This window comes from Anomaloglossus baeobatrachus, chromosome 1 (assembly GCF_048569485.1).
Source record: "Anomaloglossus baeobatrachus isolate aAnoBae1 chromosome 1, aAnoBae1.hap1, whole genome shotgun sequence".
Taxonomy (NCBI): Eukaryota; Metazoa; Chordata; class Amphibia; order Anura; family Aromobatidae; genus Anomaloglossus; species Anomaloglossus baeobatrachus.
In genome coordinates, this window is record NC_134353.1 from 701,254,202 (window position 1) to 701,270,769 (window position 16,568).

Consider the following 16,568-nt stretch of genomic DNA (forward strand, 5'->3'; position numbering starts at 1 on the left):
ATGTGTGTCTGTAGCAGAGCTATGTGTGTCTGTATGTATGCAGCAGAGCTGTGTGTCTCTAGGCATGTATAATGTGTATCTATGTATGTCAGTGTATATGGCTGTATAGATGTGTCCGTTCTATATGTATTTTTGGGAGTTTGTCTTTAAGTATGTATGTGTACGTATGTGTGTCTGCGTGTTGATGGGGCCCACTGGGACTCTTCCGCCCGGGGCCCACAAAAACCTGGAGCCGGCCCTGACCCTCATCACACGCTGTGTGTCGGGTAGGAAACAGAGGACAGATCCTGAAGCTCCGCACAGTGTAGGCAGCGGAACGCAGGAATCTCTCCTCTGTTCCTTGCCCGACACTTTTCGCTGTGACACACGCGCGCCCTGATATCGTCAGTACGGCGCGCGTGTGTCATTTGAAAAGTTCCCGCCCGGCAGGAGAAGCTGCAGAGGCGGGGGCCGTATGGAGAGAGGCAGCGGCGAGGGCTCCTAGGAATACAGCGTCAGCGCAGCCTGGCCATGTGAAGGAGGAGCAGCTCAGCGGGGGGCTCGTACGGAGGTGTCTGAGGACGGGAACGATAAGAAGAGAGGTCAGTGGTTACTAGTAACCTGCGGGGACAATGGGGGCGGGCAGGCGGGGGGCTGGGGGAGAGGGGTAACTTTTGCAAATATTTGGGGTGTAGTGGTTTAGTATATGGGAATGTAGTTTTACAGGTGTGGTATATGGGGGGGTGTAGTTTTATAGGTGTGTAGTGGTGTAGTATAATACAGGTGTATATAGGAGTGTAGTATAATACTACACCCCTATATACACCTGTATTATACTACAACACTACACCCCTATATACACCTGTATTATACAGGTGTATATAGGGGTGTAGTATAATACAGGTGTTTATAGGGGTGTAGTGGTGTAGTATATTACAGGTGTATATAGGGGTGTAGTGGTGTAGTATAATACAGGTGTTTATAGGGGTGTAGTGGTGTAGTATAATACAGGTGTAGTATATAGGAGTGTAGTATAATACAAGTGTAGTATATAGGGGTGTAGTGATGTAGTATAATACAAGTGTAGTATATAGGGGTGTAGTGATGTAGTATAATACAAGTGTAGTATATAGGGGTGTAGTGATGTAGTATAATACCAGTGTAGTATATAGGGGTGTAGTGATGTAGTATAATACAAGTGTAGTATATAGGGGTGTAGTGATGTAGTATAATACAAGTGTAGTATATAGGGGTGTAGTATAATACAAGTGTAGTATATAGGGATGTAGTGATGTAGTATAATACAAGTGTAGTATATAGGGGTGTAGTGATGTAGTATAATACAAGTGTAGTATATAGGGGTGTAGTGATGTAGTATAATACAAGTGTAGTATATAGGGGTGTAGTGATGTAGTATAATACAAGTGTAGTATATAGGGGTGTAGTGATGTAGTATAATACCAGTGTAGTATATAGGGGTGTAGTGATGTAGTATAATACAAGTGTAGTATATAGGGGTGTAGTGATGTAGTATAATACAAGTGTAGTATATAGGGGTGTAGTGATGTAGTATAATACAAGTGTAGTATATAGGGGTGTAGTTATGTAGTATAATACAAGTGTAGTATATAGGGGTGTAGTGATGTAGTATAATACAAGTGTAGTATATAGGGGTGTAGTGATGTAGTATAATACAAGTGTAGTATATAGGGGTGTAGTTATGTAGTATAATACAAGTGTAGTATATAGGGGTGTAGTGATGTAGTATAATACAAGTGTAGTATATAGGGGTGTAGTGATGTAGTATAATACAAGTGTAGTATATAGGGGTGTAGTATAATACAAGTGTAGTATATAGGGGTGTAGTGATGTAGGTTATCACAGGTGTAGTATATAGTGATGTGCTGCAGTTTATTACAGGTGTAGTATATAGTGATGTAGCATATTACAGGTGTATATAGGGGTGTAGTGATGTAGTATATAGTGGTATAGTATATAGAGGTGTAGTTTATTACAGGTGTAGTGTATAGTGATGTATATTACAGGTGTAGTATGTGGCGGGTGTAGTGATGTAGTATATGGGGATTGTGTGTGTATGTATACATTGTGTGTATGTGTATATATATTATACACGCACAGTATATATGCGTGTTTGTGTGTGTGTGTATATATATATATATATATATGTAGAACCGAGTTAATTATATTAGTCCGGCCCTCTAAAACCATCCCAATTTCTCATGCGGCCCCATGGGAAAATTAATTGCCCACCCCTAGTCTAGAGCTACTCCATGACAGTTTTCCTTTATCTATATAGATTAACACTCCAGAGATTTCATACAGTCATTTTTGCCATCAACCTAAAATGTTGATAAATTCTTAAAAATCAAGTTTTCTTCAAAGGGGTTTTGTAATAAAGAACTATAAGGGTGCTCCGTAACATTTCTTTTGAGATAATCTTTTACAAAAAATGGTGGAAATGAGTTAACTGGGTTGTCCTACCAGGAAAAAAGAAAAAAGAAAAAAAAAATAGACCCTAATGCTTTTGAAAGAAAAAAACGGACACACACTTATCTACCAGCAGCCCTGGTCTTACCTCTGCCTTTGGCATTTACATCTATTTTTGGCTGTAAGTAGTTTGTGAGTGCTGCAAATTTCCCTCTTTTAGTGATACCCAACCAAGTTCCTCCTTCCTTCCCTGTCTCCATGTCCAGACCTGTAAGTAGGACAAAAAAAAGTTACATATGTAATAAACTGCAAAACCCTATAAATATAACTTAGGCAGCCATTACTCAAAGACAGAATGTTATTGTGCTGCTACTTGATTTATACTTACCACTAAGGATTTCATTATTGCTGTCCCAGAAATCAGCAGGTTTGGAAGGTCTGTGATAAAATTCATCTCTATTCGCTGCTAGGATGAGTCTAAAAAAATGGTAAAATGCAATTAATGAAATGCAACTTACAAAATTGTTTTCCTTATTAAGTATAATTTAGCAAAAAGTAGGGATGAACAGTAAAGTTCGAGTTTCGTACCGAACACCGGGTAACCGGGCCTCTGACTTGAACACGGACTAAAAAAAAAGTGCGCACAAGTTTGGGTCCGGGTAATGTTCATATGTTAATGGGAAGTTGCCCACCTAATAGATGCACTAATTCAGGGGAAGCTGTGGGCTATTTTCAGGCTGGGAGGGGCCAAATGACCATGGTTCTCCCACCCTGATAATACCAGCCCCCAGCTTTACTTTACCTGGTTATCAGAAAAAAAGGTGGAGCACACAGTTTTTTTAAATTATCTATTTAAATAATTGAATAGAACTCTTGAAATTGATAAGATTGTTTGGGGTGTAATAGCAGATTCATCAAAAGTGTTCTTGCATATAGTCAATATAATCAACAGAATCAGATATCATGGGTTGAGAAAAAAAACACAAATTATCTGCAAAATGTTTGAAGAGAATCAAATGTGAAATGACCAGGAACCCATTCTTCCATTGCTGTCATATTCCAGAACTGCAACCTCAGTGGAGTACCAAGAAGGACAAGGAGTTCAGTGCTCATGGCCATAGTAAATGAGGCTGAAACCCGACCACCATTGAACAAGACACATTAGTTGAAACGTCTAGATTGAGCCAAAAATTATCTGAAGACCAATATTTTTCATAGTTATTATGATCATGCGTACTGACTCTAAGCCCAGCGTTCTGAATCGGAGACAACGGACACAGGTACGTGCATCATCGCTGATGATGCTGGGCATTGAATAGCATATTGGCACGCACTTGTGGGCATGCTAACTTGCTAAGAGGGAAAAATGAGTGCAGGAACTAACACCTTTGTGACTAGTCCCTGCATTTATTAGCATATCATAATCTTTAGAAATACTTTTTCTAAAGATCTCTTCATCTATGCTGGTAGATACAGGGACGGTTAGGTAGAGATTTGCAATATGCAACCAGAAGTGCTTGTTTATCTGGGTGCATATTGCACCTGACAGGTTCCCTTGAACAATGGATTTAGTAATAGACCACAAATTTTTAGGAATCTATTTTAGGTCCCTCTAGTCATGCATGTCCGTTTGTACACAGGCAGTATTGCATCCACCAACTGTGCTCAGTGATGCATTGAAGGTGCCTTGGGGGCTTCCAATTCAGAAGGATGGATTTCCTAGCATAAATCATTAAATAATTTTTGCTATCATATTTAGTGGGGACTAGATCAGATAATTTTATTACATTTAAACCATCCCTGCTGCTTTTCAGTTTTGGGTAGAGGATGTACAACACCTTTAAGCTGGCCATGAACAAGTGATTTCTACCAATCATCATGTACACAACTGATAACCGGTCACATCAAACTGGTTATTTGGCAAATAACATTATAAACATTTACTATAATTTTCACAATGACTGCCAGATTTAGTTGGGGGACATTCAAAGCAGTCAAAAGTTGGACAGATGGTGCTTATCGACCAAATCCAAGAAAAAATAAATATTTGAGTTGATGATCTTAGCAGCCTGTTCAGTTAATAAGTTTCTCAAAGGGCTTCCAAGGTTATTTGTGTGTGCATTGAATAAAATGGCACTCGCTTTGTACACTGGCAGGTACATTATAAAGAGAGAACTTGCTAAAACATTTATTAATACAACTGAGAAGGAAGGAAAACATACGAGCGGAAACTAGTATTGTTAGATTTTCATGCTATAGCAATACTCACGGCAAAATCTATTACAAATTAAGATGGATACAATCATCGCTGTCTAGCTTTCAGCCATGAAGGGTAATATATTTTGATCCATGATATAATCTGCTAATTTCTAGCTTTTGAAGCTGCAAGCTGGAAACTCTTGTGATTGCCAGGCTTACATGGGATGTACTTTATCTGTCTCCTGGAGAATTGATAAAGGAGTCAGCTCTAGCATTTGTTTGAACACAGGCAAAATGCTGACCTCCTGTTAGGAAGGAGCAGGGAGTCAGCAATGACTGAAGATAAAAGGATGTTCAAAGGGTCTTAGAAGAGGATGAGTGACATAATGGATGTAACTACAGCTCTGCAGAGTGGTCTGCAGCAATATAGTATGTAGAAAACAGCCAGATAAATATGTGCCTGGTGCTCAGTGATATCTCATACACAAAATAGCAGTAATTCTCCCCTATTACTATTTTAAGTACAGAACAGCGTACACTCCAGCGGCATACACATGTACACATGGTACACTACAGGTTCTAGACTTTAGGCTATGTGCGCACGTTGCGTTTCTTCCTGCGGAAACACTGCATTTTGAACTGCAGTGTAACTGCATGCGTTCAGCTTCCCCAGCAAAGTCTATGAGAAAGCCGAGAAATCAATGCACACGCTGCGTTTGTAAACGCAGTGTTTTGGATGCCCAAAATCGCTGGGGAAAAAAAGCAGCATGTCACTTCTTTTGTGCGTTGTAGCTGCGTTCTCCACCTATTGAAATCAACGATGTGGGTCAGAACGCAACCAAAATGCACTTGGACTGCATTTTTGTTGCATTCCGCATGCTTTTTTGACAAGCAAAACGCAGGTCTTTTCAGTCTCTGTCAATGTCGGTCAATTTCTGTCTGTGGATGTCGGTGAATCTCCCTCTGTCTGTCGGTCGGTCAGTCTCTTTCTCTGTCAGTTGGTTGCTCTGTCTGTGTCTCTCTCTCTCTCTCTCTGTCGGTCGGTCTCTCCCCCTCACTCATACTCACTGATCCCCGATCACCAGTGCGGCGCTGCATGGCGTTCACACTGGTCCGGCGGCTTTTCCTCTTTTGAAAATGCCGGCTGCTCATTATACAATCTCGTGTTCCCTGCTTTCCCCGCCCACAGGCGCCTATGATTGGTTGCAGTCAGACACGCCCCCACGCTGAGTGACAGCTGTCTCACTGCAACCAATCATAGCCGCAGGTTGGCGGGTCTATATCGTGCAGTAAAATAAATAAATAAATAATTAAAAAAAAAACGACGTGTGTTCCCCCTCAATTTTGATACTAGCCAAGATAAAGCCACACGGCTGAAGGCTGGTATTCTCAGGATTGGGAGCGCCACGTTATGGGGAGCCCCCCAGCCTAACAATATCAGCCAGGAGCCGCCCGGAATTGCCGCATCCATTACATGCGACAGTCCCGGGACTTTACCCGGCTCATCCCGAATTGCCCTGGTGCGGTGGCAATCTGGGTAATAAGGGGTTAATGGCAGCAACCCATAACTGCCACAAAGTCCTAGGTTAATCATGACAGGTGTCTCCCCGAGATACCTTCCATAATTAACCTGTATGTGAAAGTAAATAAACACATACACCCGAAAAAATCCTTTATTTGGAATAAAAGACAAAAAAAACCACCCTCTTTCACCACTTTATTAAAATCCCCAAATACCCCTCCAGGTCCGGCGTAATCCAGAGGTCCCGCGACGAAACCAGCTCTGCTACATGAAGCTGACAGGAGCGGCCGTAGAACACCGCTGCTCCTGTGAGCTCCACGCAGCAACTGGAGTAAATCGCGCTGTCAGCGGGGACGTCACTGAGGTAATGCCGGTGTGTGTGTGCGGTGATGATGAGGGCTGTAGTGTCGGGATGTGTGCGGGGATGTCGGCGGTAATGTCGGGATGTGTGCGGGGATGTAGGCGGTAATGTCGGGATGTGTGCGGGGATGTCAGGATGTGTGCGGGGATGTCGGCGGTAATGTCAGGATGTGTGCGGGGATGTCGGGATGGGTGCGGGGATGTCGGCGGGGATGTCGGGATGTGTGCGGAGATGTCGGCAGTAATGTTGGGATGTGTGCGGGGATGTCGGCGGTAATGTCAGGATGTGTGCGGGGATGTCGGCGGTAATGTCAGGATGTGTGCGGGGATGTCAGCGGTAATGTCGGGATGTGTGCGAGGATGTCGGGATGTGTGCGGGGATGTCGACGGGAATGTCGGGATGTGTGCAGGAATGTCGGGATGTGTGCGGGGATGTCGGAAGTAATGTCGGGATGTGTGGGTAATGTCAGGATGTGTGGGTAATGTCAGGATGTGTGCGGGGATGTCGGCGGTAATGTCTGGATGTGTGCGGGGATGTCGGCGGTAACGTTGGGATGTGAGCGGGGATGTCGGCGGGAATGTCGGGATGTGTGCGGGGGATGTCGGCAGTAATGTCGGGATGTGTGCGGTGAAGATGATAATTGGGATGCCACACACAGACAGAGCTGCGGTATGACAATGAAGTCGGGTGCAGTTCACCCGAGTTCATTCTCATCGCGCGACTCTGTCTGTGTCGGCTGTCAGCCGGCATGTAGCAGAGCTGAATTGCCGGGGGAACGCACTGTCAAAAATGCATCCAAAACGCATGGAAAAAGCATCCAAAATGCATGCGTTGTGGATGCATTTTATTTTATAAATGCAGTGTCCAGTCTGCCAGAGGGTGCGTTCTTTTCCGCACTGCAGAGAACGCAAAGTGCGCACATAGCCTTAATGTGAACCTGTCACGTTGTGAATGCAGTCTGACTCTGAAGTGAAGCTGAGGAGAATTATACATAGGTTTGTTGGAAAAGATTCAGTATAACTTGTACTTTAGTAAATTTAAATTTGTGATATTTGTATGCATATGAGTCTAGTGGGCGGTTCTACTCAGTGATTGACAGTTATCTCTACATACAGGGAAAACTGTCAATTACTGAATAGGACTGCCAATTAGACTTATCTCCATACAAACACCAGGGATTTAAATGACTAAAATGCAAGTTTTACTTAAACTTTTCCCTCAACCATGTATATTAATTTAATCCGTGTCATAGCTTGATTTGGGAATTCGACCCAATGACCTCTTGCTCCACGGTCGGTACTCCTGTCTTCTGGGCTAAGGTACTTTTCTTTTCAGGTCTAATGCTGATGGTTCCTATTGCCTTCATTTTTTCTTTCTGGGCTTTATTCTCTTCAGGTGTTTTCCAATGTCCCATTTTGGTTTGCCCTCTAACAGTCTGGGTGGGGCTACACATATATTGTCCCTTCCCTACACTTCCTTGCTGGCTATACTTCTAGGTGGTTTAGTGCTAAGAAGTTCCAGCTCTTCAGCGATGGGATTTTCCGTGATAGACAGAAATCTATTGGTATTTCTTATGCTGTGTTTGTTTGTCTGCCTTCTCAACACCTTTCCTTTCACCTCAGTTTATTTGGTTTGATGTTATCCTTGTTTCATTTATTATTCTCATTTTTCCCACTGTGCATGTGCTTTAAGTTTCCTCAACCTGGATACCCATATACCTCTGTACACCTTCCCTTTCTTTGTTAGCTGTGTATAGCGGTCTCTCCTCTGGTTCCTCAGGTGGTATGAGAAACCCTTCAATGGCCTTTTAGGGAGCCAGGTCAGAGGGGGTGTTTTTTAGTTGCATGGTTAGGGTTTATTTTAGTCTGTACAAGGACCAGTAGGGTGTGGGTATTGTACACTTTATTATTCCCATCATCAGTGTATGAGTGAGGTAAGTGCATAACAAAAAGCTCATCCTTCATTTTCTATTAACTAATAAAAATTATATGCATTTTATTCCTCGTGCCAGATCCATTTTAGGGGGCTTTATATATCAGTCTCCCTTTTCATATAATAGATTGCTCTTGGGAATTTATGGATTAGGAAACATTCCCTTAATAATTAGCTTGACCCAAGATATTCTTGTGCTATATTGACCATTTTTAACATGACAAGTTTCCTGTAGAAGGGCTCTTTCATCACACTTATGCTGCCCTCTGAGTTTTGCATGCATTTCCTGGGCGTTAGTCGACTGTCACTGCTTGAAAGCATTCATCCTATTACAATATTTAGACAGAAATCTGTCAGTGGAAGTTGATGGGGTTAGCTTCCAGCTCATGTATACCAAGGACTTCAAAGTAAGCACTGCATCAAAATGACTGCTTTTTTTAGTTAAAAGAAAAAAGTTTTGGTACCGTGTTAGCCAGTTGAAAATTAATTGATTGCTATCAGTGAGGGAAACATAATAATAATCTTGTAGTTCTAATACCTTTTAATGGGTAACTAAAATAAAAGTAAATGATGTTACAGAGCAAGCTTTCGAGAGTCCTTATGCCTGCTTTACATGTTACGATTCTGCATACGATATCGTATGCGATCGTAAACGCCCCCATCGTATGTGCGGCATGTTCAATTTTGTTGAATGTGCCGCACAAACGATTAACCCCATCACACGTACTTACCCATCCATACGACCTCGATGTGGGCGGCGAACGTCCACTTCCTGGAGTGGGAGGGACGTTCGGTGTCACATCGACGTCACGCGGCAGCCGGCCAACAGAAGCGGAGGGGCAGAGATGAGCGGGACATAAACATCCCGCCCACCTCCTTCCTTCCGCATTGCTGGCCGGGAGCTGCAGGACGTAGGTAAGATCTGTTCATCGTTCCCGGGGTGTCACAAACTGCGATGTGTGCTACCCCGGGTACGATAAACCACCTGACGTTCAATTCATGAGGAATGAACGACGTGTATGCGATTAACGTTTTACCATTCATTCGCAATCGCACGTAGCTGTTACACACTACAATGTACCTTACGATGCCGGATGTGCGTCACTTACAATGTGACCCCGCCGAGACACCGTAAGATATATTGTAGTGTGTAAAGCGGGCTTTAGGTCTCTTCATCAGGCATGATATAACAAAATATCTGAAGAAACACAAATATATACACAAACTGTAATACTATTGTATGTACTGAGGATTTCGATTGCGTTAGGGCAATGACAACCAGAGACGAGTTCTTGGTACAAAAGACGTTTTATCAAATGTAACCGGAGTATGTGCACAGAACAGAATATACACAATAATATGTAACCGCAATATGTAAACAGAACAAAATATACACAGTAATATGTAACCGCAATATGTATACAGAACAGAATATACACAGTGGAACATAAACACAGTAAATACCTGCCGGGTTCAGAGCAAAGGGGAATTCCCGGGGCCGCGCACTGGACTCCCCCAGGGAGACCGCCAGAAGCGAACCCCTATACAGGGGCTGTACGGCAATCACCCCAGAAGGCCCAAATGTACAGCAGCCGGGACACAAAAGGGCAACAGATATAGTCCAAAAAATGTCCGTACGTGATGTGAGTCCTAGGGTGGATATGAACGGAAGGGACCGGGCAGAAGTGCTGACCAGAGACGGCAGACAGAGTCCGAGCACAGTTGGATGAGAGGTGAAGTCCAGAGCTGGTGTCAGGTGTTTCAACCGGATCCAAACAGCAATCAGGAGATGAGAGCAGCAGGGCAGGAGTACACAGGAAGCAGTATACTCAGGCAACTAGACTAAGCTTAGGGGCGGGCTTTTAAACAGATGAACAGGAAGTAGGGCAACAGAACAGAAAACTCCATGTTAACAAAGGGCAAGATCCTTCAAAAGAAAACTGGAAATCCCGGAACTCTGACACAAACAGAGCAGAGAAACAGCATCATCTAGCTCATCGATACAGGTCTGTCAGCCAAGAAAATTGCCAAACTGCATCATGTGAATGCCATGACAGTTGGAAGAATACGAAATGAACTCTGTCTATCCATTCAAAAGCCAGGCACAATATCGGCATCAACAAATCGGCTCACCACAAGTTGCTCGTATGCTCATAATAGTGAGACGTCCACAGACGTCCATGCAAGCACCGTGCGACGCACGTTATACAATTCTAGAAATGTGGCCCCAAGAAAGGTGAAGCAGCCTTGACTTCAATATAGTCATAAGAAGAGTTGGTTCAAGCTGTGAAGAAATTGTCAGGTTCGGTGGAGGAAATCTGATGATATGGGGTTGTTTAACAGCAAAAGTCGTTGTATACTTAACCTGGATCGATGGTGGTCTCAATGCTGAGCTATAAGTGATTATCCTAAGAGATGAGTTACTTCGCACACTCGACTACTGTGGGTATGAAGAGGATGACAATGTTTCAGCATGACAATGACCTGAGGCATATGTCGAGGTTGGCGATAAAATAGTTCAATAAGCATGAACTAGATTGGCTTCCACAGTCCACAGACCTCAACACAATCGAATATTTGTGGGTAGAAATAATGTGGGATAGAATTTTTGGGAATCATGGTAACCTGAACATCCACAGGTCCGATCATCACTAACTGTTACCCTTTTACTCACCAGTGTATGTGTGATCTATATACTCTCTTATATGCTTTTTTCCCTGGTCAGGAGCTGTGATAAATGCCAACAATGACCTGGAGCAGCCCTGCATGCTTGGACTCAAATAACACAATATAGAGTGCTGGCCAAAAGTATTGGCACCCCTGCAATTCTGTCAGATAATACTCAGTTTCTTCTTGAAAATGATTGCAATCACAAATTCTTTGGTATTATTATCTTCATTTATTTTGCTTGCAATGAAAAAACACAAAGAAAGAAACAAAAATCAAATCATTGATCATTTCAAACAAAACTCCAAAAATCAGCCAGACAAAAGTATTGGCACCCTTAGCCTGATACTTGGTTGCACAACCTTTAGCCAAAATAACTGTGAACAACCGCTTCCGGTAACCATCAATGAGTTTCTTACAATGCTCTGCTGGAATTTTAGACCATTCTTCTTTGGCAAACTGCTCCAGGTCCCTGTGATTTGAAGGGTGCCTTCTCCAAACTGCCAGTTTGAGATCTCTCCACAGGTGTTCTATGGGATTCAGGTCTGGACACATTGCTGGCCACTTTAGTAGTCTCCTGTGCTTTCTCTCAAACCATTTTCTAGTGCTTTTTGAAGTGGGTTTGGGTCATTGTCCTGCTGGAAGACCCATGACCTCTGAGGGAGACCCAGCTTTCTCACACTGGGCCCTACATTATGCTGCAAAATTTGTTGGTAGTCTTCAGACTTCATAATGCCATGCACACGATCAAGCAGTCCAGTGCCAGAAGCAGCAAAGCATCCCCAAAACATCAGGGAACCTCCGCCATGTTTGACTGTAGGGACCATGTTCTTTTCTTTGAATGCCTCTTTTTTTTTCCTGTAAACTCTATTTTGATGGCTTTTCCCAAAAAGCTCTACTTTTGTCTCATCTGACCAGAGAACATTCTTCAAAAACGTTTTAGGCTTTCTCAGATAAGTGTTGGCAAACTCCAGCCTGGCGTTTTTATGTCTCGGGGTAAGAAGTGGGGTCTTCTTGGGTATCCTACCATACAGTCCCTTTTCATTCAGACGCCGATGGATAGTACGGGTTGACACTGTTGTACCCTCGGACTGCAGGGCAGCTTGAACTTGTTTGGATGTTAGTCGAGGTTCTTTATCCACCATCCGCACAATCTTGTGTTGAAATCTCTCATCAATTTTTCTTTTCCTTCCACATCTAGAGAGGTTAGCCACAGTGCCATGGGCTTTAAACTTCTTGATGACACTGTGCACCGTAGACACAGGAACTTTCAGGTCTTTGGAGATGGACTTGTAGCCTTGAGATTGCTCATGCTTCCTCACAATCTGGATTCTCAAGTCCTCAGACAGTTCTTTGGTCTTCTTTCTTTTCTCCATGATCAATGTGGTACACACAAGGACACAGGACAGAGGATGAGCCAACTTTAATCCATGTCAACTGGCTGCAAGTGTGATTTAGTTATTGCCAACACCTGTTAGGTGCCACAGGTAAGTTACATGTGCTGTTAGTTACACAAATTAGAGAAGCATCACATGATTTTTCAAACAGTGCCAATATTTTTGTCCACCCCCTTTTTATGTTTCGTGTGGAATTATATCCAATTTGGCTTTATGACAATTTTTTTTTTTTCATTGAAGACAAATTAAATGAAGATAATAATACCAAAGAATTTGTGATTGCAATCATTTTCAAGAAGAAACTGAGTATTATCTGACAGAACTGCAGGGGTGCCAATACTTTTGGCCAGCACTGTATAGCAAGGGCACATTTATAAGATTATCTAAACACAAGAACATTTTAAACACAACTAAATGTTGGACTTACTATTATTCCAAGAACTATTAATTAAAAAGTACGTTATCAGTTTGATAACTCCGTTAAATGCTTGAAGTCTACACAGATAAAACAGGTTTTGGGACATATAGCCAATACAGTGCCCTAAAATTCCAGCCAATGTACATAAGGAGTACACTTCAATTTTTAACATAAACTTTCCATAGAGCTGCCTTTTGCGTGTTGATGGACATCTGAAAATAAAAAAATATCTTCTCTTTATATGTCAGTGTACGCAGTTCAGAGGATAGCTGAAAACTAATTTACTACAGTCCTGGGAAATCCCAGCCATTGCTAATCTCCCAGCAGCTAATGAGGGAAATGTGAGACTGACAGATAGACAATGTGTGCAGAAAATACAGGTGACTAAAGGGCAAATGAAGTGATTTTATTCAACGGCCCATGTTCCTGAGCAATTTCTCTTTTTTAATTATTGAAAGGATTCGCTTGTTATCAGATTATTTTCCCTCATCTCTTATTCCCCATTATTCCAAAAGTAATTATAAGAAAACCATTCTGCATGAAGCTCCATGTTGCTGTAAATAATGAACTACAGAAGCCATTGACCTGACTTGTGTTATCGCTAATACGTTATGGGCTTAATCTCTATTAAGTCTTAGTTTTCTTTTCCCAGTAACATTATCACCAACTTTGTTCTTTCTAAGACCCAGAAAAAAACAAGATTTATTTGGTTGAAAAGACCACTTATCTGTATTCAAGTTCTTGGATAATTTGTTTATACACAATAAGAAAAAAATATGCAAAGTAAGCATGAGCTATTTCAGGGCTAGCCACACTTATTAGACACCTAGAGCTAGCTCTTCAAATCCCCATCCACACCCATGACAACTCAGGTACTCTGACAGTTTTCTTTTCCACCTTCCCCCAAACAATTATGCACACTCGCTATTCTAGGAGCAGTCTCTTCCTAACCCCCCACACATGTGCACACTCAGCTCTCCTCTCACACTTGTATCTCCCAACCCTCTCCCCCCCACACATACACACACTTGGCTCTTCTAGGAGCGGTCTGTCTCAACCCCCCCACATGTGCACACTCAGCTGTCTCTGCCAACTACACCCCATTCATGCACACTTGGCTTCTCTAGGAGCTGTCTCACCCAACCACCACAGAAATACACACTCAGCTACCTCTCCCAACCCCACAGACTCACAAATACACACATGAACACTTGTCTCTTCTAGGAGTTGTCTCACTCAATCACCACACACGTTCACACTCAGCTGTCTCTCTCAACTCCACTCCACATACAGACTTGGCTCCTCTAGAAGCGGTCTCACCCAACCACCACAAACGTGGACAATCGGCTGTCTCACCCAACCCCACACATTCAGCTGTCTCTCTCACACACACACACACACACACACACACACACACACACACACACACACACACACACACACGGCTCCACCAGGAGCTGTCTCACCCAACACAAAAGCACACTCAGCTGTACCTATCAACCCCTATCAACCCACTGCATATACAACCCAGGTTGATTTCAGTGGTCTTTTTGAGAAATTACATGTTGACGTTTGCAAACAGTGAACAATCTGATGTGAGGCCAAAAGTTAGATTAGAAAGAATGATATGTGGGCTCCCACCCCACTCTACCGATTGCCTGACAGCTTTTTCCCACATTAGGCGATGCGCGCATGCTGCATTTTTTTTCTGACCACAAAGATGCAGTGTTTTTGACCCAAAAAAATGCACAAAAACGCACCCACAGGAAAATGCATAAAAAAGCATGCGTTTTTTGCGCGTTTTGATGCGTTTGCTGCGTTTTTTCCAATGCATTCAATGGGTGAAAAACGCAGTGAAAAACGCAAAAAGAATTGACATGCTGCATCTTTGTGGTCACCACAAAGACACAGCCAAAAAAACTGCAACATGCGGACAGCAAAAATAAAATCTCATAGACTTTGCTGGGGAAGGAAATTCATGCAGTTTTGAGACCAAAACTGCACCCAAAAAATGCGTAAGAGCACGGCAAAAAACGCAGCGTGCGCACATAGCCTTCCGATGCAATTACTTGTTTTAGGGATAAAAATATTCCACACAAAATAGGTAAGCAGGAGTTACTGAAGGGAAGAGCAGTTGCCAAACAGAGATAGAGTTCCAATATATTAATAATATATATAGGCAGCATAGACACATAATTATGTACTGTAGTGTACAATAGCGTCTCTTAAATGACATTTAGGTTGAAGGTCAATTTGTAGATTTTTTGGGAGATTATACGGATATCTTATAGCTAGTTACACAAATAGTAGATGTAAACTCACAGAGAAACCAGCGAATAACGGTTTAGCATGGGGATTTTCTAGTTTATTCTGATGTCTTTGTTCATGAGTATATTGCTGTAAATATCAGTGAGTAGCGTGATGTTATTTCCAAACTTTAGATTCATTATCAGATCAGAATCTATAAACTGTATATGAGGTTATAAAACGTAATCACAAGCATTATACTGTTGTATTTAAAAAATAAATACATAAACAACAACGATTAGAGGACATATGTCCCATCGAAGGAGCACTGTGAATATTATTTTCTTTGTGGCTCCTGCTATTCATACATTGTTGGACCATCTGTTTGGACAGGCTCCTCAATCCACTTGGCTCTGGCACACCGGGTAGATAATGTCTAGCCCAAATATTCTCTACTTGGAAGAGACATCTCTCAGCAAGTCTCTGCCCTATAAAAGCTGATCTAGTTGCCCAACAGAGACCTACACCTGTCAACAATTAAAGCGCATAAGTCGACAAATTGTAGCTGGAGAACAAGAAGAGAGATAGAGGTAGTTCAGGCATCAGGATATTCTGATTGATTTACAAATGGTTTCACACAATTAGGGCTTCGTACAATTACATTATACAGACGGGTGCTGTCGTGTTAAAATCGCATAGCACACTGACCAAAGCTGTTCAGATGAGAGTTTTTAATGTCCGTGTGCTAAAATTTGCAATATGCACTAGTTTCTTCCATAGTTGGGATGAGACATGCCCATTCAAGTCTATGGGGACACACAAAAAAATCAATCATGCGTATGTATAGCATCCTTTTTATTATTAACATAGAAAACGGATGCCATATGGATGTAAGAAACAGACATAAGGATGATACATGAAAGGCATACAGATGATAATCGGCTGATTTTTCACATATTCATTTGAACCTAGAATAAAATAAACATACAAGACAGTAAAACATGCACAAGGTATCGCAAGATATCAAACCTTACATACAAGGCATGCAAGAGATACAACAGTGTATCAACAAAATACAGAAGAAGATGAAACAACCAATAAAGCCCACATAAATATTAGAAAAAAAAAAAGTCAGCTGAACAAGCCCATTTTAGTGTGACCGCACTGAATTGACCGCACAATGCAAACTATGATGTGACAGGTGTATTATTTCCAGACTTGTGGATACATTACCCTTCGTCAGCATTTCTTGTGTTTATTGAAAATGGACATTTCTTCTTATTGTGAAATTCCAGCTGGATGCACCTTACATATGAAAATCAGTCACGTTTAATTATTGTCTATTTTTATTCACGGAAGTGTTTTGTTTTGTTTTTTAACTATGAATATGGAAGAAAA

The 16,568-nt window shown here is 42.1% G+C and overlaps 1 protein-coding gene across 2 annotated transcripts in view; it reads right to left on the reverse strand.

Moving 5' to 3' along the window:
- TANGO2 (transport and golgi organization 2 homolog) overlaps positions 1 to 16,568 on the reverse strand; it is a 285,769-nt gene that overhangs the window by 151,212 nt on the left and 117,989 nt on the right. For both annotated transcript variants that reach the window (XM_075341767.1, XM_075341766.1), the window contains exons 3-4: positions 2,816 to 2,904; positions 2,576 to 2,695 (exon numbers count right to left, since the gene is read on the reverse strand). In XM_075341767.1, the coding sequence (XP_075197882.1) occupies positions 2,576 to 2,695; positions 2,816 to 2,904 (209 nt within the window). The remainder of the gene's footprint in view (positions 1 to 2,575; positions 2,696 to 2,815; positions 2,905 to 16,568) is intronic.